The sequence below is a fragment of the Plecotus auritus genome, assembly GCF_963455305.1.
Source record: "Plecotus auritus genome assembly, chromosome: 7".
In the NCBI taxonomy this organism is placed as follows: domain Eukaryota; kingdom Metazoa; phylum Chordata; class Mammalia; order Chiroptera; family Vespertilionidae; genus Plecotus; species Plecotus auritus.
In genome coordinates, this window is record NC_137774.1 from 73,275,569 (window position 1) to 73,300,171 (window position 24,603).

Below are 24,603 nucleotides of genomic sequence, written 5' to 3' on the forward strand. Positions count from 1 at the left end.
TTAGATGTCCCAGATGGGGGGATCGTACCCAGTAACATCTGTATGTCGTTACAGATAAGAAGTACATATGGCCGAAACCGGTTTGGCTCAGTGGATAGAGCGTCGGCCTGTGGACTGAAGGGTCCCGGGTTCAATTCTGGTCAAGGGCATGTACCTTGGTTGCAGGCACATCCCCAGTGGGAGGTGTGCAGGAGGCAGCTGATCGATGTTTCTCTCTCATCGATGTTTCTAGCTCTCTATCCCTCTCCCTTCCTCTCTGTAGAATATCAATAAAATATATTAAAAAAAAAAAAAGAAGTACATATGTCCTGGGATTCTGAGTATCTCAGAGACATGGCGCATGTGAGGAGTATGGAAGCTGGTCGGTTGGTCTTGGCATGGTTCTTCACTTTCTTAGTCAGTGGCATGGTGGTTAAGACCTAGGCTTTGGAGTCCGACAGCTTCGTTTTGAACTCCCATTTACTTTGTGATCTTAGGCAAACATCTAACCTCTCTGTGACCCATTTATTTGTTTTTGTGTGTGTGTTTTTTTCCCTCTGAAATTTACCTATAAGGTTATCCCTAAGGATTAAATGAGCTAATGTTGAAACTTCGTGGCCTGGCCAGGAAGGCATCTAGCACTGGGCTATATTTTTTGTTACACTTGTTAAGATGGAGATATCTGGTGATTGTCTGGCTGTTTTTTATTTCCCTCCTTTGGGCCAGTGACTCAGGTAGCAGTTGGGATACAATAAAGTGCCTGTTTGCTTCAGTCATCTGAAAAGGCAAGACAGCCTTGCCAACCTGGGAACTGCCCCCTCTCCTGTTGGTGGCTTCCTGATTGTTGAGCTCTTGGGTGACCAGGTGGGGGTAGGTGGGGCCTGGGTGGGACGCCTGGAGGTGTGCGCCCTTGACCCCAGTTTTTTCTGCTGTTTGTGCCCAGGTGGCAGCACCATGGATAGCTCCGCAGGAGGCAAGGCTAGGCCTGAGGCTGGGGATGACAAGGAGGGATTCCTTTCCAAACTTAAGAAAATGTTTACCTCCTGATACCTAGCTGAGGTAGGAAAACCCTTGAGGTTTCTCCTCTTTGTTTTCCTCTGTTAACTAATCCCTGTTTTCCCTTACTTTAACCAATTTCAGCTCCCCTTTCCCCCAGAGTTGGAAGAGGTACCAGGCTCAGGCATAGTGTATCTATTCTAGCTATTCTTGGAGCCAAGCTTCTTGGCCCATGGAGACACCTGCATTAGGTAATATGGCAGAGTCAGTGGCAGTGCAGGGCTGAAGCAGACCATAGGGAGAGGCTGCACTGGGGGCTGTCTCTCAGCCCTCCGTCCACTAGCTCCTAGGGGGCTGCATCCCACAGTGGTGGGAATCATGTTGCCCACAGTCACAGAGAATGAGCCATAGCAGAGCCAGGCTTAGAACTCAGATCCCCCCAACTCCCTGCCTTTTTCATAGCGCCTGTTCTGCCTGGGGATGTAGGGCACCATGTAACCTCCGGGCTGCCAGGAGTTGTGCTTGGTAACTGGGTTCTTGGGACCAACTTTATACTTGTGTGGGTTCCTGATGGCTGTGGCTCCTGGCATAGCTCCTTCCCAGGGATGATAGAAACTCACCCACAGGAGTTTGCTGTTCTTGCAATGCCAGTAAACTGTAACCATTTGTGTCTTGGCTCAGGAAAACGGTCCACTGGAAACTAGGCTGGGAGCAGCAGCTCCTCCTCATTGCCTGGGCACCTTGGAGGCAGGAGGATTCCAGAACTGCAGCACCAAGTCCTGCCTGCAGAGGCCCTCTGGACCGCCTTGGCAACAGCAAAATCATGTGACAACACGCCTCTCCACAGAATGGTCATGGTGGACAGCCCCTGGGCAGTAAGGCATGGCATGCCTAAGGGCTGATAGAAGTTCTTGTTCCATGGGTGTAACTCAGCCTCTTCTGGCTCAGACAGAGTAAGACATCTGGATACTTCTTGCAGAGCCAAAACTCTAATTTGGAATCAAATGTGGTGGAAATCTTAGTAAAGAATTAAAGGCTATGCTTACAGCTTAAAAATGAAGCCTGAAGCTGCACCAAGTTGTGAAGTGATTAATTTCCCTCTCATCAAACCTCCGGGAGGTTCTGGAATGAGTCTTTCCTGACAGGTTGTCTTTTCCAGGAACTAGGGCCCTGCAAGCCCCCTCAGTGTCGTCTATCCCTCAGTAGACATATCCTTTGCTCTTCTTGGAATTTGTTTTAATTCCCAAGGGTACCAAGCAGCTGGAACGTGAGGGCCTTGGGTCTTAGGGACTTAACACACAGAGGGTCTCTGGAGATACTGTTCCTGACGTGGGCTATGATCTTTGTCAGGATGGATAGTCCTCCCTCCCACCCCACCAGGGTGGCCTCTTGTCCATGACTGTTGAGTTCTGTTGTTTGAAGCCAGGTGTGAGTGGAGCCTGCCCTTCTGCTGGACCACAGCCATCCTTGGCCACAGCCTAGATAATGGCCTCTTTATCCCAGAGCCTTACCCCCACTACCCGCTACAGCTTGGTTCTCACCACTTCCACTGTTGACACCTGTTTGCAGAAGTATGTTTAAATTATTTAATGCTAAGAATCATTGTCATTTCCTGTATAAATGTTTGTTCAGAAAAGGAAAGCACAGTCTAAGCAGGTGAAGGCTCTCCACCATCCAGCCAGAGCAAAACAGTTTTCTCAACCTCAGCTTGGATGTGTAGATTCCGTTTCCAGACTCTCCCGTTGTGGTAAGACAGGCTAATGGAGAACACTTCTGAATAGTTTCCCTTCATAATTTACTAAAATAAAGCATCTTTTAGTGTCTGATCTACGAATGTAAAATGATTCTGTATCAATGTAAAAGATTATCTACTGCAAAAAGATATTTAAAACCTACATTGTGGTTACTTGTTTTTTGAAAGAGTTCCAGCAGCTTTCTACAGGGGGCTTAGCAGGGGCTTATATGGTCTCTGCAGAACAGGCTGTGCCACGCTCCTGCTGGCCTTCCTCATGCACAGTCATGCCTGCCTATGAGCACGCTCACACTGATTGATGGGTGTGCTTTGATAAATACTAATCCTCTCAAGCCCAGGTCCCAGAGCAGGGAGCTTGCCATGGAACAACTGATTTGAATGAATGTTCTAGAATTTGGTGGGTAGCTTCTTTTGGGGGAGCCTGTGCCATGAGAGATGTGCAGTATAGCCTCCTATATCACTGTCTCCCTTGCTAGATTTAGTCCTCTCCCCCCCCCCCATTATGTTTAGAGGAATATTAACTTTGTGTGTGTGTGTGAAAATTTTTGCTCATTGTAGTTTGACTAGTCTGGGCTCCCAGCAGAGACTGTCTCACAAAAGCCCCAATACTGGCACAGCTGGAGTGGGTCCCAAGCACATCTCTCCCACCAGCCCCTGGGCTCTGAGTTGAGCAGTTGGAGCACACTGGCTGGGCTGGGTGAAGAGGATGGGAAAGACCTGATGGGCAAGAAAGGAGCTTAGCAGTGACCTCCTGCCAGTGTTAGATACTTGTCACTCATTCAAGCAGATTTTATTGAGTGTCTGCTGTGGACTCTCAGCATGGTCCTAGACCCAGGTACAGCAGCAGGAAGCTAGGCGGAGCATCTCTTGACAGCTTAGTTTATCTCCTATAGAAGTCAGTGGAGTCCCACTCATGTCCTGTTTTTTGAAAGCAGAAGTCTAGAGAAAGACTGAAAGAGAAAAGTGGGTTTTCTTGCTAGCAATACCATTATTGCTTACTGAGGGTTCTTCCCGCAGATGTAGGAAGGTGCCAGTGCAAATCTAGCATCAAGTCCCACTCAAGGCTTGGATTGGGCTTCTTCCCACAGTTGGCTCCTGAGGCATTAGTCACCAGACAACTTTGCAGCCTGAGTTGGGGCTGGAGCATGAGATGAGGCATTAAAAAAAATTATCTCTAGGCCCCAAGCCTTTGGAGATTGAGAGGAAAGGCAAAAGTAGATGGATGTTGAGCATTTGCTGAAATATTAGGATGGATGAGAGAAGGCACAGTCACATGGGGATGAGGCCAACTTGGGCACTGAACCTTGTCTTCGTCCCCACTTGCAGGCCTCTGTTCTGATTTGTTTTCCCACCTGAGCCATCCTCCTCCTCCTCCTCCTCAGACCTTTGGGCTCTGGTGGACTTGAGTGCAACGTTACTTTCCTGTCATGAAAACCCCTCTCAGAATCTCTCCAATCCCACAAGCCTACTTCCCAGGACTGTCCCTGCCCTTTACTTTGTTCTGTAATATTGGAGCCCGTCACTGAATACTTTGTTATATCAGCTGTCATGGCTTTTGTGGGAGGCATGTAGCACTCCTGTTAATAAACACTGTGAAACCTGAACTTTATATCTTTTAACCAGTTCTGCTTTATTTGACATGATCCTTATGAAGGGTCAAACACATGGCCCAGTCAAGGGATTTTACATAAAGAAACAAAGTAAGCCCTGGCCAGTGTGGACCCCCTACCCTGCCTTGGGTGGAGCTGAAGAATGGCTGTCCCCTTTACTAGTAAACAGGGCAGCCAGTCTCCACTCCCTACTATCTCCTGGGCACTGAAGCTGCAGCTCAGGGCCACTTTGTTTCTTTTCTTTTTTTTTTTTTTTAAATATATTTTATTGATTTTTTACAGAGAGGAAGGGAGAGAGATAGAGAGAAACATGGATGAGAGAGAAACATCGATCAGCTGCCTCCTGCACATCCCCCACTGGGGACATGCCCGCAACCAAGGTACATGCCCTTGACCGGAATCGAACCTGGGACCTTTCAGTCCGCAGGCCGACGCTCTATCCACTGAGCCAAACCGGTTTCGGCTTTGTTTCTTTTTTTGTGTGTTAATCCTCACTGAAGGATATTTTCCCACTGATTTGGAAGAGAGGGAAGGAGGAGTGGGGAGAGCGAAAAACATCAGTGTGAAAGACACATTGATTGGTTGCCTCCCGGGGATTAAACCTGCAACCCAGGTACGTGCCCTTGACCAGGAATCAAACCTGGGACCCTTCAGTTCGAGGGCTGACCCCTAACCACTGAACAACACCGACAAGGGTGGCATCCAGATTGTTTATGTAGAGGGTTACCTCATTTTTGAGGTAACAGTTTTATTGAGGTATTTACATACTATTCAACTCGCCATTAAAGTGTGTACAATTTTGTGGGTTTAGTTCCAAGGTTGTACAACCATCACCACACTCAATTCTAGAAAAATTTCATTACCTCAAAGAGAAATTCCAAATCCGTTAGCAGTTATTCTCCATTTTCTCCTAAGTCCTTCAGTCTCTGGCAACCACAATTCTGTTCTGTGCGTGTTATCTAAATGGAGTCATACAATATGTGACCTTCTGTGGTTCTGTTCTCATTTCATTTAGCATAATGTTTCAAGGTTTGCCCATGTTGTAGCATAAATCAATACTTCATTTCTTTTTATGGCTGAATAATATTCCATTATATGAATAGACCACATTTTTTCCCCATTCACTGACAGACATTCGGGTTATTTCCTCTTGCTATTATCAATAATACTGCTATGAATGTCTCATTTTGAAATGTTGGCAGCTACTTATATGAGATGCTTGGCATAGTCAAACCCATAGAGACAGAAAGTAGAAGGGAGGTTGCCAGGGACTAGAAGAGGGGTGGGGAACCTTTTTTCTGTCAAGGGCCATTTGGATATTAATATTATTTGCTTAATATAATTCACTTAATATAAATTTATGTTGCTATGAAAAAAGCTCCTAGATTTATTGAATTCTGAATCCCACCTGCAATTGCCTTGGCAGGGCCAGACCAAATGATTTCCAGGGCCTTATAAGGCCTGTGGGCTGGATGTTCCCCACCCCTGGGCTAGAGGGAGGAGGGTTAGTTCAGTATGGGATGATGAAAAAGTTCTGGAGATAGATGGTGGTGATGGTTGTACAACAATGAATGTATTTAATGCCATTGAACTGTACACTTAAAAATGAATAAAATAGCCCTGGCCAGTGTTGTCCCATGCATCAAAAGGTTGCTGGTTTGACCTAGCCGGCTTGGCTCCGTGGATAGAGTGTCGGCGTGTGGACTGAATGGTCCTGGGTTTGATTCAGGTCAAGGGCACATGCCTGGGTTGTGGGCTCAATCCTCGGAAGGGGTCGGGCAGGAGGCAGCCAATCCATGTTCCAGTCTCACATACACTGAGTGGCCAGATTATTATCATCTCTGAATGCATAATAATCTGGCCACTCAGTGCATGTATATATATAAATATAAATGTATGTATACACACACACACACACACACACACACACACACACACACACACACACACATTAAAGGCCTGGTGCATGAATTCGTGCATGGGTGGGGTCTGGCCAGGGGGAGGGGACATGGGCAGTTGGCCGGCCTGCCTGCTGGTTGAACTCCTGGTCAAGGAGATAATTTGCATATTAGCCTTTATTATATAGGATATACACTGAGTGGCCAGATATTATGCATTCAGAGATCATAATAATCTGGCCACTCAGTGTAGATGTTTCTCTCTGTCCCTCTCCTCACTTCCTCTCTCTCTAAAAATCAAAATATTTTTAATGACTAAAATAGTAAGTTTTATGTTATGAATATTCTACCATAGCTAAGAAAGTAAAAAATACAACAGCAAACTGATGTATTTTAGGGACCAAATTTTAGGACACCAGGACACATGGCAGTCCACCTGATCAGGACTTATGCTGGGAACACCTCAGCCAATAGGACAACATGGTGGCACTGGGAGTCATCCCCTCCATGTGGTGTGACCCCCCCATGTGCTTGCTTGCTTTTTTTTTTTTTTTTTTTAACAATTTGTTGCTCCACTTTAAAAAAAAAATGTATTTTTATTGATTTCAGAGAATAAGGAAGAGGGAGAGAGAGAAACATCAATGATGAGAGAGAATCATTGACTGGCTGCCTCCTGTACATCCCCCACTGGGGACCAAGCCCACAACCTCAGCATGTGCCCTTGACCGGAATCGAACCAGGGGCCCTTCAGTCTGCAGGCCGACACTCTTACCCACTGAGCCAAACCAGCTAGGGCATATGCTTTTTTACTGTAGTGATTTGAAGTCAGGCAGGTCCACCCTGAGCCACAGCCCCAGACAGGTAAGTTTCCCACCAGGGGACCTGTGGTACTTAGGCACAAAGGGCTGGATGCAAATAATCTCTCATGTTCTCTTGCTGGCCCAGGCGGGTTGAAATCCCAAGCTGTCATGGTCTTTTCCCTTCTACCCTGCCTCAGAGGCTCACTGTCCTCCCCTCAGACCTCAGAGGCTGTCCCCATCCCCGTTAAAGTAGGCCCCTCTAGCCCAGCTGGTGTGGCTCAGTGGTTGAGTGTCAACCCATGCACCAAGAGGTCGCTGGTTCGATACCCAGTCAGGGCACGTGCCCAGGTTACAGGCTCGAGCGTGTGGGAGACAGCCAATCATTGTTTCTCTCTCATTGAAATTTCTCCCTAAAAATCTAAAAAAAATTTATTTTAAAAAAAGGCCACTTGCAATTGTTATCCTTCTTGTTCTCTGCAGCTCTATGTTAATCTGTAATTATTTATTGCATATTAGTATCTGGCTCTCCTCAAGGCATGGAGCGTAACATTTTTGGTTAGCACTGTATTTAGAACCCAGCACAATGTAAGTTGTCAAAGAAATGCTTTTTAAATTAATAAACAGATGGCATGAATTTGGTAGAACTACCACCCCTTTTCCATGAGTCTGTGGGTACCAAGGGAAGTAAAAAGGGCTGTGATGGAGATTACACAAATCCACAGAAAAGAAGCCTGCCACAGCACCTTTGGCCATGGAGCCTTGGGTGAGTAGCCTGTGTTCTCTAGGCCTTTGTTCCTTTTCTCTAAAGTGAACAGGAAATGGAAGGTTGCACCACCTACCTACAAATGCCTGGTGGACTCTACAAACAAAGCAGGGTTGTTACTTCTTGGTTTCATTCTTAGCCTTTGCTGCAAGCAGTGTCACGTGTGTGTGAGTGTGTGTGTGTGTGTGTGTGTTGTTTTGTTAGTCCTCAACAGAGGATATTTTTTCCATTGCTTTTCAGAGAGTGGAAAGGAGGGAGGGAGGGGGATAGAGAGAGAGAAACACTGATGTGAGAAAGACACGTCGATTGGTTACCTCTTACACATGCCCTGACCAAGGGGCGGAGAGTGAACCAGCAACCCAGGTCCATGCCCTTGACCAGGAATCAAACCGGAGACCCTTTGGTCCGCGGGCCTATGCTCTAACCCAGTGGTTGGCAAACTCATTAGTCAACAGAGCCAAATATCAACAGTACAATGATTGAAATTTCTTTTGAGAGCCGAAAACCGACTTCTGCGCATGGGCCACGAAGTTTCAATCGCACTGTACGTGCGTGCCCACACGTGGTATTTGTGGAAGAGCCACACTCAAGGGGCCAAAGAGCCGCATGTGGCTCGCGAGCCGCAGTTTGCTGACCACTGCTCTAACCACTTAGCAACACCAGCCAGGGCAAGCAACATCACCTTTTCCCAGCAGTGTCCAATTATGGTGACCTGGGGCTACAGATCTGCCACATCCCATGTGTTTTGTTTTGTTTTATAGTTAATTTGAGCTCTTTTTAAAAAATATATTTTTATTGATTTCAGAGAGGAAGGAAGAGGGAGAGAGAGATAGAAACATAAACTATGAGAGAGAATCATTGATTGGCTGCCTCCTGCATGCCCCCCCACTGGGGATCGAGCCTGCAACCCAGGCATGTGCCCTTAACCAGAATCGAACCTGGGACCCCCTCAATCCACAGGCTGATGCTCTATCCACTGAGCCAAACTGGCTAGGGCCCATGTGTTTTTTTTCCAGCCTGTTTTGACGATCACACACATCTTGAGGCTGCACCAGGGCAGGCCCCACCCCTCAATTCAAAGAAGGAATAAGCTGTCACCATTGACCTTACTAGCTTTCTGGAGATGAAGGCTGTGTGTGCAGGGATGACAAAAAGTGTTGCTCCTGGCTGGTGGGGGGAGTCCTCTGTGTCATGGGCTCTGTCCATGCTTTTGAGTGATTTCAAATGTGGAACAGGGTGGTCAGAGCCACTCCCTGGCTGTGGTCACAGTTCTGTGTCACAACTGTGAGACTAAACTTAAAACTGCATTTGAGTCCTGTGTGTCGTTACCAAGCACCTCTTCCGCCCTCACACTGCAGGAGGAGAGGACTGGCCCCCCACCACTCCATGTCTCCTGTTAGAATCAGTGCCCAACAGCTGCCATCCCAGCTCAAGCCCCAGAAACAAAGCCCCTTTCTTTTGGAAGCCATCTGTGAGAACAATGGTTTTTATTTAAAAAATAACTTTTTTGTAACATAAGATAGGATCATTATGACTGTGCCTCCCCCCAGTTGGCATTGAGAGGTGGGCAGAGTCACAACCTGGAAAAGTCTTCTTTGTGCTGCTCCAGCCACTGATCCAGTGTCCTGGCCTTGGGGTTGAGCCTCAGGGTCAGTTCGATGTTCCGGTCGGGTTTCAAGGCATAGAAACGGAACATGTTGGCCAGGTCCTGGGCGCCAGGGAAGCCAAGCTTCTCATAGTCCTCAGGGGTTGTCTGGAAGTAGAGGGGGGGTGTCTGTGAGGATCCATCAACATCTCAGCATCCCACTGAGGTGATAGGGGCTGGGGGACACCACAGTCCCTACCAAGGTCCTTGCTAAGTCCCCCTGAACCCATTCTAAAAGTTTAAAAACCGCCCTAACCGGTTTGGCTCAGTGGATAAAGCATTAGCCTGCGGACTGAGGGGTCCCAGGTTCGGTTACCGTCAAGGGCATGTACCTTGGTTGCGGGCACATCCCCAGTAGGGGGTGTGCAGGAGGCAGCTGATCTTTGTTTCTCTCTCATCGATGTTTCTAACTCTCTATCCCTCTCCCTTCCTCTCTGTAAAAAATCAATAAAATATATTTTAAAAAATAAATAAAAGTTTAAAAACCATTGTTCTAGGTCAATTTAAGATCTTGAGATGAAACCTCAGTTCCTCCCAAATCAGAACTCTGTTTACATCACTTTCTTGCTCAGAAACCAAAGCTGCTCCCCTTTCCAGACTGAACTGGATCCTCCACAACTTGCCTCAAGCTTTTCTTTGTTTACACAGTGACACATGGCCACTTAGGGCCTCTTTCCTTTTTTTTTTTTTTTTTAAATAAATCTTTATTCAGATTATTACAATTATTTCTCCTTTTTCCCCCCATAGCTCCCCTCCACCCCTTTCCCACCCCACCTTCTGCCCTTACCTCCCCCCCACTGTCCTCATCCATAGGTGTATGATTTTTGTCCATTCTCTTCATGAACCCCCCCATACCCCTTTCCCCCTGAGAATTATCAGCCCACTCCCTTTCTATGCCCCTGATTCTATTATATTCACCAGATTATTCTGCTCCTCAGGTTTTTAATTCACTTGATTTTTAGGTTGGCTTGTTGATAGATATGTATTTGTTGTTCATAATTTTTTCTCTTTACTTTTTTCTTCTTCCTCTTCTTTAAGAATACCTTTCAGCATTTCATATAGTACTGGTTTGGTGGTGATGAACTCCTTCAGCTTTTTCTTATCTGTGAAGCTCTTTATCTGCCCTTCAATTCTGAATGATAGCTTTGCTGGGTAGAGTAATCTTGGTTGAAGGTTCTTGCTATTCATCACATTGAAAATTTCTTGCCACTCCCGTCTGGCCTGCATAGTTTCTGTTGAGAAGTCAGCTGACAGTCGTATGGGTGCTCCCTTGTAGGTAATTAACTGTTTTTCTCTTGCTGCTTTTAATATTCTCTCTTTGTCTTTTGCTCTTGGCATTTTAATTATGATGTGTCTTGGTGTGGTCCTCTTTGGATTCCTTTTGTTTGGGGTTCTGTGGGCTTCCTGGACTTGTAAGTCTATTTCTTTCACCAGGTGGGGGAAGTTTTCTGTCATTATTTCTTCAAATAGGTTTTCAGTATCTTGCTCTCTCTCTTCTTCTGGCACCCCCATAATTCTGATGTTGGTACGCTTGAAGTTGTCCCAGAGTCTTCTTACATTATCTTCAACTTTTTGGATTTTTTTTTTTGCTTTTTGCTTTTTCGGTTGAGTGTTTTTTGCTTCTTTGTATTTCAATTCTTTGACTTGATTCTTGGGTTCCTCTATTCTGTTTCTGGGTCTCTGTATAATATTTTTTATTTCAGTCAGTGTATGTTTAATTTCTAGTTGGTCCTTTTTCATATCTTCGAGGGTCTCGTTATATTTATCGGCCTTTTCTAGGATATTCTTAAAAAGTCTTATAACGGTGGTTTTGAATTCTATATCCAGTCGTTTGTTTTCCTCCATTTCTTTCGTTTGTGATCTGATTCTTTGACCCCGCATTTTCACTGAATCCCTGAGTTGGTAAGGTAGATATTTGTGCTAGGTTTCCAATATGGCCCAGTGGGTCTGCTTCCCCAGTTAACCTGAGGTGGACACTCTTGGTGCACCCCTTTGTGGACTGTGTGTACAGCCTTGTTGTAATTAAGTCTTTATTGTTGTTGGTATCACTGGGAAGAATTGACCTCCGGGCCAGTTGGCTGTAAGGATCAGCTGTGTCTATGCTGGGAGAAGCCCGGTGCTGGAGACAGCCTTATAGGATTAGACTTGCCAAATTGCAATAGCCTCTGTGCTCAGCTTGGATGGGGTGGAGTCTCAGTCTTGGCTTCCTGTCAGCCTTGCCCTTGCGCGCATGTGCGCTTTCAGTCCTCCGCCTTTCCCAGCTCGAGTCTCCGCCTGAGAGTCCAGACTCCCCCCACAAGAGCGTGGGTCCCCAGGGGCTCGCCTGGAACCGGGGTTCACTGCAGTCAGAACTGGGGCTCAGTCAGGATCCTCTGACTCCCTTTCACTAGGGAAAGCCTATGGCTACCTCCGCAGCCTTTGTGCGCACTGGCCCGTGTGCGCCTTCAGACTTCTGCCTTTCCCAGCTCACGGTCCGAGGCTTCCTTCCCCCTTCCGCCAGAGGAAGTCAGCCAAGCTCTCAGCCGCCCTTCCTCTCTGCGCGCACAAAGCCCCTTTGCCGTACCTCCAATTCTCTGTGAGCTTTTCTCCTTCCTTCTAGTTGTAGAATTTTCACTCAGCCTGCTTTCCTGTGGTTCTGGATGGTGTCCGTTCTGTCTTTTAGTTGTAGTTTTGAAATTGTTGTGCGAGGCAGCAGTTTAGGTGTTTACCTATGCCGCCATCTTGGTTTCTCAGGGCCTCTTTTTTAGTGCACATCATTGTGCTGAGCTCCAGGTCTATTCCATTCAAGCCTCATAACAACTCAAGCAGGGGACACTATTGACACACCCATTTCATGGATAAGAAAACTGAAGCAGCCGAAACCGGTTTGGCTCAGTGGATAGAGCATCAGCCTGTGGACTGAAAGGTCCCAGGTTCGATTCCGGTCAAGGGCATGTACCTGGGTTGCGGGCACATCCCCAGTAGGGGGTGTGCAGGAGGCAGCTGATCGATGTTTCTAACTCTCTATCCTTCTCCCTTCCTCTCTGTAAAAATATCAATAAAATATATTTAAAAAAAAAAAAAAAAAGAAAGAAAACTGAAGCAGAGAGGGTCAGGGACCATGCCTCAGATTATACACTGATAGGTGTTAAGGGCAGGGACTGGGATCCAAGTCTGGGGGTGTTTATCTGGCCCCAAACGCCCATCATAACTCTGTTTGGGTCTGGGGGCTCTGCAGGTAGCTTTTGTCTTTTAACACCTAAGAGTGTTAATGAGATTTTCTTTAATGAGAAGGTCTTACTTTCATAATGGGAATGACAAGAAGAAACCGGGGGTCTGGACTGGAAGACTGTGCGTTAGTGGGGAAAGGAGGGTACTGTGGGCCTCCCGCCCACCCAGCCAGGCCATGTATGTGTATGGGGGGCTATCTCTCTGGCCTCTTCCCTCTTTCCTTCCTTCAAGACACATCCCAAAGGAGCCCAGCAGCCCTGCATTTTCACTCCTGGCCGTGGCCCCTACTGTCCTCTCTTCTGGAAACCTTCGTCCCCACTTGGTCAACCACCTATGCCAGAAATTTCACTCAGCAGCCATACTTGGCTCCCAAGAACAGCACAACATGGATGTTCACAGTTGTGATGAATTCAGATTTACCTTCAACTCCTGGGGGGTTGAAATGACCAGCAGGGGCCAAGGGGCTCACCTTGGCATCGTGCACCGTCTTCCCAGTGTGCTTGGAGAGCAGGGCAGCATACTCCTCTGCTGTGTGCCTGCAGGTACTGAGCCCAAGGTTCTGGCCAATGTATTCTTCTGGCATCTTCAGCAGACTGAGTACCACAGGGCCCAGGTCGGTGACGGACATGCCATCCATGGGTAGGTCACCCATGGGCAAGCCTGGGGGAGAAGGGGAAGAGAGACATGCTGGCATGTGACATGTCCTGGAGGGGACAGTGGGTAGAGACTAGTGTTCCCACCAGCCAACCAACCGGACACCTGCACAGATCAGCACGTGGCATGACTTAAGACACTTCCTGGTATCTATGTCAGCAGAAGCAGCAGTGGAACGGAATTGGAAAATGGGATTCAAGCCTGGCCAGCATGGCTCAGTGGTTGAGTGTCGACCTATGAACCAGGAGGTCACAGTTCAATTCCTGGTTGGGGCACATGCCCGGATTGCAGGCTCGGTCCCTAGTGTAATGCGTGCAGGAGGCGGCCGATCAATGATTCTCTCTCATCACTGATGTTTCTCTCTCTCTCCCCCCCCGCCCCGCCCTGCTTCATCTCTGAAATCAATAAAAATATATTTAAAAACAAAACAAAAAACCTCTGAGCCTGGGTTACTCCATTCTTAGAGTGGTGAGAACCCTGGACCGGCCAACCTCTCTCAGGGCTGAGATGGGAGGACAAGGGACAGGAAAGGAAGGGGCTTCAAAAGGTCCCCTGAGAACAGACTGGTACTCCTGGGCCCACTGCTCCCAAAACACTGGCCTGAGTGTACTTGGCCATATCCTGAATTTCTCATGTGGAAACCGGTGGGTGGGTTCTCCAAACACCAACTCTACTGACAGGAATGCTTGACAAGCTGAGGCCAGACCCAGCCCAGAGAATGACTAGCTGCCAAATTGTGATTTTGTAGATGGAAAGGGACCACAGTGTTTAGATGTGAGCACTTGGACCATGCCATTTTCCTCACCTATAAAAAGGGGCCATAGCAACTGCCCATTCAGATCACCCAGGGATCTTGTGGGGATGAAGGTCTAAATCAGAACACAAGGGGTGTCTCTTGACTCACTTTGCAAACTATAAAGGGCGGTGTCCATGTGCCAACACATGGACCAGACTGCTTGCTCATCACCGGGCAGGTCTTGAGAAAGGGTGAACCAGTGTTTAAGCACAAAGGGGTGGGGGTGGCCCGCTGAGGGGACTCACCCCTCCCACTCGGGCTTCCTGAGTGTCCTGCTCTAATCCACTGGCTAACAGACAGGACACAAGTTGTATAAGATTCCCTCCAAGCCAGGGTCCAGTACAGCCAGCCATGTAGAGATTTGCAAATATGGGCATTGAGAAGCAAGTGCTTTCCACTTTGTGAAACCTACAACTGGGTCTCGTCTTCCAAATCCTCTCATTTTTGAAGGGAAAAATAACAATAACTGCATTTGTCTCTGTAAAGCTTTCCACCAGACAAAGACCGTATCACCACATCTCTGTAGATTTTCTCATTGCCTCTGTGAAAGTCAGTGTTATGCCCATTTCACCGAGCAGGAAGCAGAGGCCCAGCAAGGTTCCTTGCCTTGCTTACAGTCACAGACCTAACGTGAGAGCCAGGACTCAGGCCCAGAACCATCTGAGGACAAGCCCATAGCTTTCTGCAACAGCTATAGTGCCACACAGAGCAGATGCTCAAGGAGGAAAGGCACTCACTCAGCAAGTAGCTCTTTCCATCCGGGGCTTTCTGGGGTAGGAAGTAGGAGAGAAGGTTCTCGAAATAGCAGGGCAGCCGCACACTGGTCATGGGAACACCGATGTCCCGGAAATATTCCTCCACCTCTCCTTTGCCATCAAAGTGGCCTGCTGCCAGTCTCCCCGCCGTCAGCTTCTTGATATTCTCCAGGCCGCTGTAGACCACATAGTGAAGGCCCAGGTGCTTGGCCAAATTGGCCAGCAGCTTTCCCTGGATGGCAGGAAAGGAGGAACCACAAAGCTACGAGGGAGGATGTGTGTCCCCAATCACATCCCAGCTCTCCAACTCAAGCTGCCACTGTGCCTGAGGCTAAGAGCCTGACACCACTTATTCTTCAGGTAAGGCCCCTCTTCCAGAATGATGCTCACACATGCTATCATACCCTTTAACATGGGATTGTAAGCCTATACCGCCCACAGAACCTTGTATCACTTCTCTAGATCATCTGTATTGTTCACTTTCTGATGTGCTTGGCTGCAGCCCACCTATGTGCAATCTGCTGCTAAGTCCTCTTCCTTGGAGCCCAGGATTCCACAAGGGAGGTGCTGCAGCTCAGTGGTTAAGCACATAGGCCACTTGGGTTCCGGTCCTGGTTCTGCACTGCACTATGCGATGCTGGACAAGCGATCTAACCGTTCTGGACTCGTCAGTTCAACAGGGACCACAATACTACCTGCTGCATAAGGTTGTGTAGGGGATTGGCTGGTGGCCTCCAAAAAGATATGTCCACGTCCTAACCCCTAGGACCTGTAAATGTAACCTCCTTCGGAAAAGGTCTCTGCAAGTATAATTAAGGAACTTGAGATGAGATTATCCTGGATCACCCATTTAACCCATGACAAGTGTCCTTATAAGAGACAGAAGAGAAGACACAGAGAAGTCCATGTGAAGACAGAGGCAGAGACTGAAGTGATGTGGCCACCAGGAGAAGTGGCAGCCACCAGGAGCTGGAAGAGGCAAGGCACAACATCTCCTTTAGAGTCTTTGGAGGGAGCTGAACCTGGTCCTGTCAAAAACCTTGATTTTGGACTTCTGGCCTCCAGAACTGAGAAAGAATAAATTCCCGTTGTTTTAAGCCACCTGGCTTGTGGTCTTGTTACGGCAGCTGTGGGGCACTAATACAGGCTATCAGGATGAGACGAGATCTGCTTCAACCAGAGAAGCTGTCTTTGTCTTCTCTATGGAATGGGCTTCCATGTAAGATATAACCAAAGAAAGGGTCAAGGCTAAAAACAAGTTTGGAGACCAGTGATCCAGTCCAATCCCCCTTTACTTTAAAGAGGAAGAAAACGGAGACCAGAGCTGGGAAGTTACAGGTCCAAAGACATAGCTGTGGCTAGCTGTGGATGAGGCAGGACTGAAAACTGAAGTGTATAACTCCCAGCCTAGGGCCTTTCTTCTGGCACCAAGTATACCTTCCACAAAAACCTGAGTGTAGGGCTCTCTGCAGTGTCTCGATCTTCAATGAGACAAAAAGATGGCCACGTCTCATGGTTCCTCTCATATCTCTGCCACCACCATCTAGGTTCAATAACCACCTAACTAGAGAGAATCTGGGTGGAAAACAGAATAAAGGGAAACAAAACATGTCAAAAGGGATATGGGGGCCTTTCTGGGTTGATGGAAATATATTTTTATCAAAAGGCAATTATTTGGGTTTATTTACTTTCAAATTTTATCAAACTAACCAAGAGAATTCTAACCAATTGTCATTTTTAATTCCAGACCTGTGTTTAATCATTGTCTCTTAATTTTCAGACTTTTAATAAAAATGTCATTTTTTAAAAAAGCATAATTTTTTAAAAAAACTATACAATTAAAATGTGTACATTTTATTTTTAAAATATATTTTATTGATTTTTTACAGAGAGGAAGAAAGAGGGATAGAGAGTTAGAAACATTGATGAGAGAGAAACATCGATCAGCCGTCTCCTGCACACTCCCTACTGGGGATGTGCCCGCAACCAAGGTACATGCCGCCCTTGACCGGAATCGAACCTGGGACCCTTCAGTTCCCAGGCTGACGCTCTATCCACTGAGCCCAACTGGTTAGGGCTGTGTACATTTTATTATAAGAAATTATGGGTCGCCGAAACCGGTTTGGCTCAGTGGATGGAGCGTCGGCCTGCGGACTGAAAGGTCCCAGGTTCGATTCCGGTCAAGGGCATGTACCTTGGTTGCGGGCACATCCCCAGTGGGAGGTGTGCAGGAGGCAGCTGATCGATGTTTCTCTCTCATTGATGTTTCTAGCTCTCTATCCCTCTTCCTTCCTCTCTGTGAAATATCAATAAAATATATTAAAAAAAAAGAAAAAAAAAAAGAAATTATGGGTCAATAGAGTTAGATTTTTAGAAAGTATAAAAAGTCATTGGATGACAAAGGAAATAAGTGGTTGCCTGAGGCTGGGGGGAAGGGGTGTTGGGAGTGATTATTAGGTACAGGGTTTCTTTTTTGGAGTGATGAAAATGTTCTGGAATTAGGTAGTGGTGATGGCTCTACAACTTTGTGAATATGTTAAAAAACAATGAATTGCACACTTTAAGAGGGTGACTTGTATGGCACAGGAATATAAAAAAATGTCACTGGATCAGAAAGCATCCTCCTCTTACCCTCATCAAAATCTAGGAGGGCTGCATGGAAGTGAGGGAAAGGACTGCAGTGTCAGTGGTCCTAGTTGGAGTGGGCCCCACAGGCAAGTTAAAGCTGCCTCCAAGGAACCAACAGGGACCTGGGAGCTCCTTTTAAGATGCACTGCAACTAACCCCAGCCTCCCCACACCCTCCTGCCTGCCCTCACCTGCTTGACCTCCTGCTCCTGGCTGCAGTTCTCCCAGTAGTTGGTCACGATGAAGGTGGCGTGAGCCCCGGTCAGAGCCAGTTTCATACTGGCCTCATCATCCTGGTCTCCCTGCACTATTTCTGCACCTTGCAGTCTCAGTTCCTTTGCTGCCTTCTGCCCAGGGTCCCGGGTTATAGCCCGAACCCTGAATGTCCCATCTTCCAAGAGGGTCCGTGCCACTGAGCCACCCTGAGCACCTGCGAACGAGTCAAAAAGACCTAAAGGGTCGAATGTGCCTGGGAGTCCTGCTAAGGCTAAAACCCCAAAGGCAATGCTCCACCACAGCAGGACACCCAAGACACTTGTCCCCTCTCATTGTCATTAAACGGCCTTACACCAATTTTAAATAACAGCTTTAATGAGATAGAATTCATTTACCCAAAATTAAAAGTGTATAGTGTAGCCCTGGCCGGGTAGCTCAGTTGGTTAGAGCATTGTCCCAATACACCAAAGTCCAATCCTTGGTCAAGGCACATACAAAAATCAACCAATGAGTGCATAAGTAAGTGGAACAACAAATCTATGTTTCTCTCTCTCTCTCTCATTTCTTCTCTAAAAACCAATCAATAAAAAAATAAGTGTAGAATGTAGTGGCTTTTAGTGTATTCAGAGTTGTACAACTATCATCACAGTCAATTTTAGAACATTTTCATCTCCCCCAAAAGAAAATCATACCCATTAGCAGTCACTCCCCATTCTCTCCTCCCTCCAGTCTCATGCAACCACTAATCTGTTTTGTCTCTACAGATTTGCATGGACTCCTTCAACATGTGGCTTTTTGTTTCTGGTTTCTTTCACTCAACATGTTTTCAAGGTTCATCCATGTTTTAGCAGCCATCACACCTATACCTTTTATAAAATTTTAAAAATGTATTATGAAATATTTATAGATACAAAAAGGGATAGTGACACTCATGTACCCACCACTTAGCTTAAGAAGTAAAATATTACCTATACCTTTTCAGAAAAAAAAAAAAAAGATTGGGAAAATTACAAAATTAAAATAATCAAACGGAAGAAAATAAAAATCATCCGTAAATACAGGGTGGAGCAGCCCTAGCTGGTTTTGCTCAGTATACAGAGCATCAACCCATGGACTGAAGGGTCTCGGGTTCGATTCCAGTCAAGGGCATGTACCTCAGCTGTAGGGGCACCTGCAGAAAGCAACCAATCGATGTGTCTCTTTCACATTGATGTTTCTCTCTCTCTCCCTCTTCCTTCCACTCTCTAAAAACCAATGGAAAAATATCCTCTGATGAGGATTAAAATAAATAAATAAATATAGGGTGGAGCAAAAGTAGGTTTACAGTTGTGAGTACGTGAAACAGGTTATTCTTTATTATTATTTAACTAGTGCCCCAGTGCACGGATTCCTGCACATTGAAAGGAAATTAATTAGAAGATGGCCAATGGGGTGGGACTGGGCGAGATGGGCTGGACACGCCCTGAAGCCAACCTCCTGCGATCCCTCCCCAGCTGGCCGCACCTGGGGGGCACCGTGGCTTGAAGGGCGTCTGCAGAGTGAGCGGGGATCCCTCAGGCAGGAGGGGTCCCTTGTCCTGGCCTGCAGGGATAGGGCCAAAACCAGCTCTCCAACATCACCCGAGGGGTCCCGGATTGCGAGAGGGTGGTTCTCAGGTGATGCACCCTGGAATCAGGCTCCCTCCTCTCTGGTTCCAGGGTGTGTCACCCGAGAACGACCACTGCCAAGTCACCGCAGCTTGGCAGCTCCTGCATTGAGCGTCTGCCCCCTGGTGGACAGTGTGCGTCATACCTACCGGTCGGTTGGACAGTTGCTTAGCCTTTTATATATATAGATAATTATCTTATTATTTTCCATAAAAACAGGTTTACTGTGCCATAGTGACATTCTTTTGAGTTAATAAAACTCTATTGTAATAATCATAACCTCCATGTCTTTTTTCCAAACAAACAACTGTAAACCTACTGTTGCCCAACCCTGTATGTACAAGAACATTGGCTGCTGCACTACTTCCAAGGGTGGACATTTATAGACAAACTGTCCTTTGGCATGATTCTGGTTAAATAAGTGATAAATCCATACAAAGTCAATAAAAAGAATGTGGCAGATCTGTATGTATGGTTTGGATAGGTGCCTATGTGTCCTGGAGTGGAAAAGGCAAATTGCAGAACTGCAATTACCCTCACACAGGTTCAGATGGGAATGTAAAATGGCAGTCACTTTGTAAAACAGCCTGCCAGATCCTCAAAATGCTAAACTATGTTACCATGTGATACAGCAATTCTACTCAGAGGTATATACCCAAGAAAACTGAAAATATACATCCACAAAAAAACTTGTACATGAATGTTAACAGCAGCATTACTAACAATAACCAAATGAAATCTATACACCTAAAGATTGTGGCTGCCAGGAGTCGAGGAAAATTGAGGGAAATGGGGAATGACTGCTAGTAGGTGCTCACATAAGAAATGTCCAAACCTGTAGATAATTTTTTTAAGTTCATTTATTTTTTAAAAATATATTTTATTGATTTTTTTACAGAGAGGAAGGGAGAGGGACAGAGAGTCAGAAACATCAATGAGAGAGTAACATCGATCAGTCGCCTCCTGCACACCTCCTACTGGGGATGTGCCCGCAACCAAGATACATGCCCTTGACCGGAAATGAACCTGGGACCATTCAGTCCACATGCCGATGCTCTATCCACTGAGCCAAAACAGTTAGGACTTTGTAAGTTTATTTAAGCCAAACTGACGACATATCACCAGGAAGCAAAATTTCAACAGATTGAGAAAATGCTCTGGAGAATGAACAGTTTGCAGCTTTTAAACAAAAAAAGTCATTGATTTTAGGGAGAGAGAAAGAAAGAGAGAGAAATTTGTTGTTGCACTTATTTATGCATTCAATGGTTGATGCATGTATGTGCCCTGACAGGAACTCAAACCCACAGTCTTGGCATATTCGGACAATGCTCTAACCCAGTGGTCGGCAAACTCATTAGTCAACAGAGCCAAATATCAACAGTACAACGATTGAAATTTCTTTTGAGAGCCAAATTTTTTAAACTTAAACTTCTTCTTCTAACGCCACTTCTTCAAAATAGACTCGCCCAGGCCGTGGTATTTTGTGGAAGAGCCACACTCAAGGGGCCAAAGAGCCGCATGGGGCTCGCGAGCCCGTTTGCCGACCACGGCTCTAACCAACTGAACTACCCTGCCAGGGCCTAGAGCTTATTTTATACATTAAAATTTAAGGAGTCCTGGCCAGGGGGCTCAGTTGTTTGGAGCATTGTCTCATACACCCAAAGCTTGTGAGTTCAATTACTGGTTAGGGCTCATATGGGAGGCAACCAATGTTTCTCTCGCCCATCGATGTTTCTCTTTCTCTCCCTTCCTTTCTCTCTAAAATCAATAAACATTTCCTCGGGTAAGGATAAAAAAAATAAAAGGGGATGTAATGAAATCCATTGGTGGTAGATTAAGGGGATGAGAGAAAGCACAGTGGTGGGGCGGGGGGGAATCTCTGGGATTGCATAAGAAGCAAAACAGAGGGACACATACTTCTTTTACATTTGTGGCTACAGGATAGTTAACATTTACAGGATGTAGAGATGGTATGTGGGCAAGAAGATAAGAGTTCTGTGGTCTTGTGCTCTGGTGCTAGCGGTTGTGCCTTTAGGGGTCTGGGAAAGATAACTCTGACATTTCTAAAGTATGTTACCTTAGAACCCTAGTACACTGCTGGTGGGAATGCAGACTGGTGCAGCCATTATGGAAAACAGTATAGTTTCCTCAAAAAATTAAATATGGAACTGCCATTTGACCCAGTGATCCCACTTCTAGGACTATATCCTAAGAAACCCAAAGCACCAATCAGAAAAAATGTATGCACCCCTATGTTCATAGCAGCACAATTTACAATAGCTAAGATCTGGAAACACTCCAAATGCCCATCAGTAGATGAGTGGATAAAAAAAGCTGTGGTACATTTATACCATGGAATACCATGCAGCAATAAAAAAGAATCTCTTACCCTTTGAGACAGCATGGAGGGACTTGGAAAGTATTATGCTAAGTGAAATAAGTCAGTCAGAGAAAGACAAGTATCACATGATCGCACTCATATGTGGAATCTAAGTAACAAAATAAACTGATGAACTGAGTGGATCCAGAGACATGGAAGCATAGAACAGAGTGTGGAATCTCAGAGGGAAGGAGGGGTGGGTGGGTGGGTGGGAGGTAATCAACCAAAGATCTTGTATGCATATATGCTTGGCCCATGGACACAGACAATAGGGTGCTGAAGGCCTGGGATTGGGGTGGGGGGAATCAGGGAGGGCTGAAGGGGATCAATGGGGGGGAGGAAGGGAACAAATGTACTACTTCCAACAATAAAAAATTATTTTTTTTAAAAAAAAGTATGTTACCTTAGATGCAAAAAGATAATAGATTCACTTAAGGTAGGTTGGTCAAGGAAGCTACAGTCCTAGGACTCAACTACCTGCCATAACCCGCTTTTAGTTAGGAATTTATATAACAGACCATTCTGTGTGGTTATTTTTGGTCTTTGAGTTTGTAAGGCCCACCATGCAGGCCTCTCCTGAGCTTGTCAGGTTTAGTATATGGCCCCTTTTTCATTCACATAGATATGGGGGTTTCTTTTTTGGGGTGATAAGATCTTCTAAAACTGATCCGGGGTGATGGTCACAGAACTCTGCAAATATACTAGAAACCAGTGAACTGCACACTTTAAGTGAGTAAACAGTATGTGAATCATACTTCAATATGTGAATCGTACCTCAATAAAGCTGTTGTATGTTTTAAAATATATATTTAAGTATATATCATACATAAGTATATGTTATATATATATATATATATGGTCCCCCCAAAATGTATACACACTTTAACAGCAGATAGCTCAATTGATGTTTCTTTTTAGATTTAACCCATTGGAATAACTTTTCAAAATGTATACATTTTTGGGGGGGAGAGAGAAAGAACAGGTGGGGGCAAAATAAAACACTATTGTTTAAAAATAACTTAGCCCTGACTGGTTTGGCTCAGTGGATAGAGCGTTGGCCTGCGGACTGAAAGGTCCCAGGTTCGATTCCGGTCAAGGGCATGTAGATGGGCTGCGGGCACATCCCCAGTAGGAGGTGTGCAGGAGGCAGCTGATCAATGTTTCTCTCTCATCGATGTTTCTAACTCTCTCTCCCTCTCCCTTCCTCTCTGTAAAAAATCAATAAAGTATATTTAAAAAAAATAACTTAGATATTTCTAATTTGGTAGGATACTCAGGAAACTTGGTAACAGAGATGGATGGGGTGGGAGGTACAGAAGTGGGAGGGAGATTTAATGTCGGTATGATGTGTAATTACTACTCATTCAAAGAAGTTAAAGTAATGTTTTTAAGATTCAAAGGACATCTGCGCTCATGTCCTGTCCCCACGGCCCGGCCCGGCCCCACCCGGGGCCAGAGGTCTAACCTATCTCACCCTCCCTCCCGACCCCTTGGGGATGTCTCCCTGAGCTGGGGGAGGGGGCGCCCTGGCTGGTGAGAGGTCCTGCGCTTCGGGGGCCTCAGATTGGGTGGGGTTCCACTTACCTGTGGCTCCAAACACCACCACTACCTTCTTGTCCCCCATGCGAGCGGGAGCGGGAAATGCGGTCCTGAGAAGCCTGGGGGCGAGGGAAGCGCGGTGTGGGCAACGGGGCCAGGTGTCCCCGCTCTGAACCACGCGCGTGCACCGGAGGCGGCGTCAGCCACGAGAGGTCAGGATCCGCGACCCCCGGCCTCGCCCCCGGGCCTGACACCTCCTCCCTAGCCCGTGTCTCATACCCTTGCCCCGACCTGCGTTACCTCCTCACCACAGCCTGGGTGGGAAAGACTACGGATAATGGGGGACTTGGAGTTTGCAGCCGAGTCCACCACGGAGAGGGGGGATATAATCCCACGAAGGTTGACCACCCCTGCCCACAGCTTCATTTCTGCTCTGGCAAGGCCACCCCTTACCGGCCGCCCTGCATACAGGGAACTCCTAGGCTGCGCGGCTCTAAACCCTCGCTGTCCTGGTTCTAACTCCGCGAGAGCTGACTCGCCACCCCCACCCACGGACAGAGATGGTTCATCCTGGTCCGCGAAAGAATCCGCGGTATTTTTGGACCCGCCCCCACCTCAATCTCCTATCTTGCGTGAATGTCTGAACTGGTAGATATGGGGTGTCACCTAAAGATGAGTAAGTCTATTTCCGTGAGTTTTAACCCCTTCAAAGCCAGGAGTTATTTCTTATCTGCCTGACTCACGTTGAGGTTGCTGCTACTTGCACAGATTTGAATGATTTTTAACAGAAAAGTGAGATTTCTTTGTGTTCAACTAAAACTCAAAATTGACCCTCACTCTTCTGAAAAGTTATTCTGACTGGATAAGAACATTTGCTTTTTAATTCATTCCATAATATGTATGGGTGTGGCTGTGGGTGAGTGGTCAAGGTGGTGGGCCAGGAGATCTTTGGGGTGATTCTGGGCAGGTTCAAGTCCTGCTGCTTATTAGGGCTCTGATGACCTGATATTATCACAAGAGCTTGATACTCATCTAAATGATGTCAGACTAGCCCTAGCTGGTATGGCCGAGTGGATAGAGGTCAACCTGGGGGCAAAGGGTCCCAGCTTCCATTCTGTCAAGGGCAGGTACCTTAGTTGCAGGCTCCTCCCGGCCTGGGCCCTGGTCGGGGCTCCTGCAGGAGGCAACCAATATGCTTCTTTCACATAGATGTTTCTCTCTGTCTTTCCCTTTCTCTTCCACTCTCTCTGAAAATCAATGGAAAAAATATCCTCAGGTGAGGATTAAAAATAAATAAATAAATAAATGATGTCAGACTAAGAAACGCTGATAACAA

General features: G+C 46.5%; 2 protein-coding genes across 4 annotated transcripts in view; one reads left to right on the plus strand and one right to left on the minus strand.

Moving 5' to 3' along the window:
* The window catches only part of DNAJA3 (DnaJ heat shock protein family (Hsp40) member A3), a 35,825-nt gene extending 31,489 nt beyond the window's left edge, over positions 1–4,336 (plus strand). Inside the window, exons 11-12 of one of the 2 annotated variants that reach the window (XM_080678051.1) lie at positions 923–1,038; positions 1,657–4,336. In XM_080678051.1, coding sequence (XP_080534177.1) covers positions 923–1,026 — 104 coding nt within the window. In that variant the 3' untranslated portion in view covers positions 1,027–1,038; positions 1,657–4,336. The remainder of the gene's footprint in view (positions 1–922; positions 1,039–1,656) is intronic. The other variant, XM_080678052.1, reaches the window with a different exon arrangement.
* A 4,923-nt stretch (positions 4,337–9,259) lies between these two features.
* On the minus strand, positions 9,260–23,772 carry NMRAL1 (NmrA like redox sensor 1). Of its 2 annotated transcripts, none has more exons than XM_080681631.1 (6): positions 23,721–23,772; positions 23,313–23,386; positions 17,678–17,916; positions 14,842–15,091; positions 13,124–13,314; positions 9,260–9,552 (listed from the first exon to the last, which is right to left on the minus strand). In XM_080681631.1, the coding sequence occupies exons 1-6, from the start codon at positions 23,732–23,734 to the stop codon at positions 9,373–9,375; spliced, it is 948 nt and encodes a 315-aa protein (XP_080537757.1). In that variant the 5' UTR covers positions 23,735–23,772; the 3' UTR covers positions 9,260–9,372. The 2 variants fall into 2 exon arrangements, with proteins under 2 accessions (XP_080537757.1, XP_080537758.1); XM_080681632.1 differs by lacking the exon at positions 23,721–23,772 and adding an exon at positions 23,568–23,588.
* Positions 23,773–24,603: the final 831 nt, after the last annotated feature.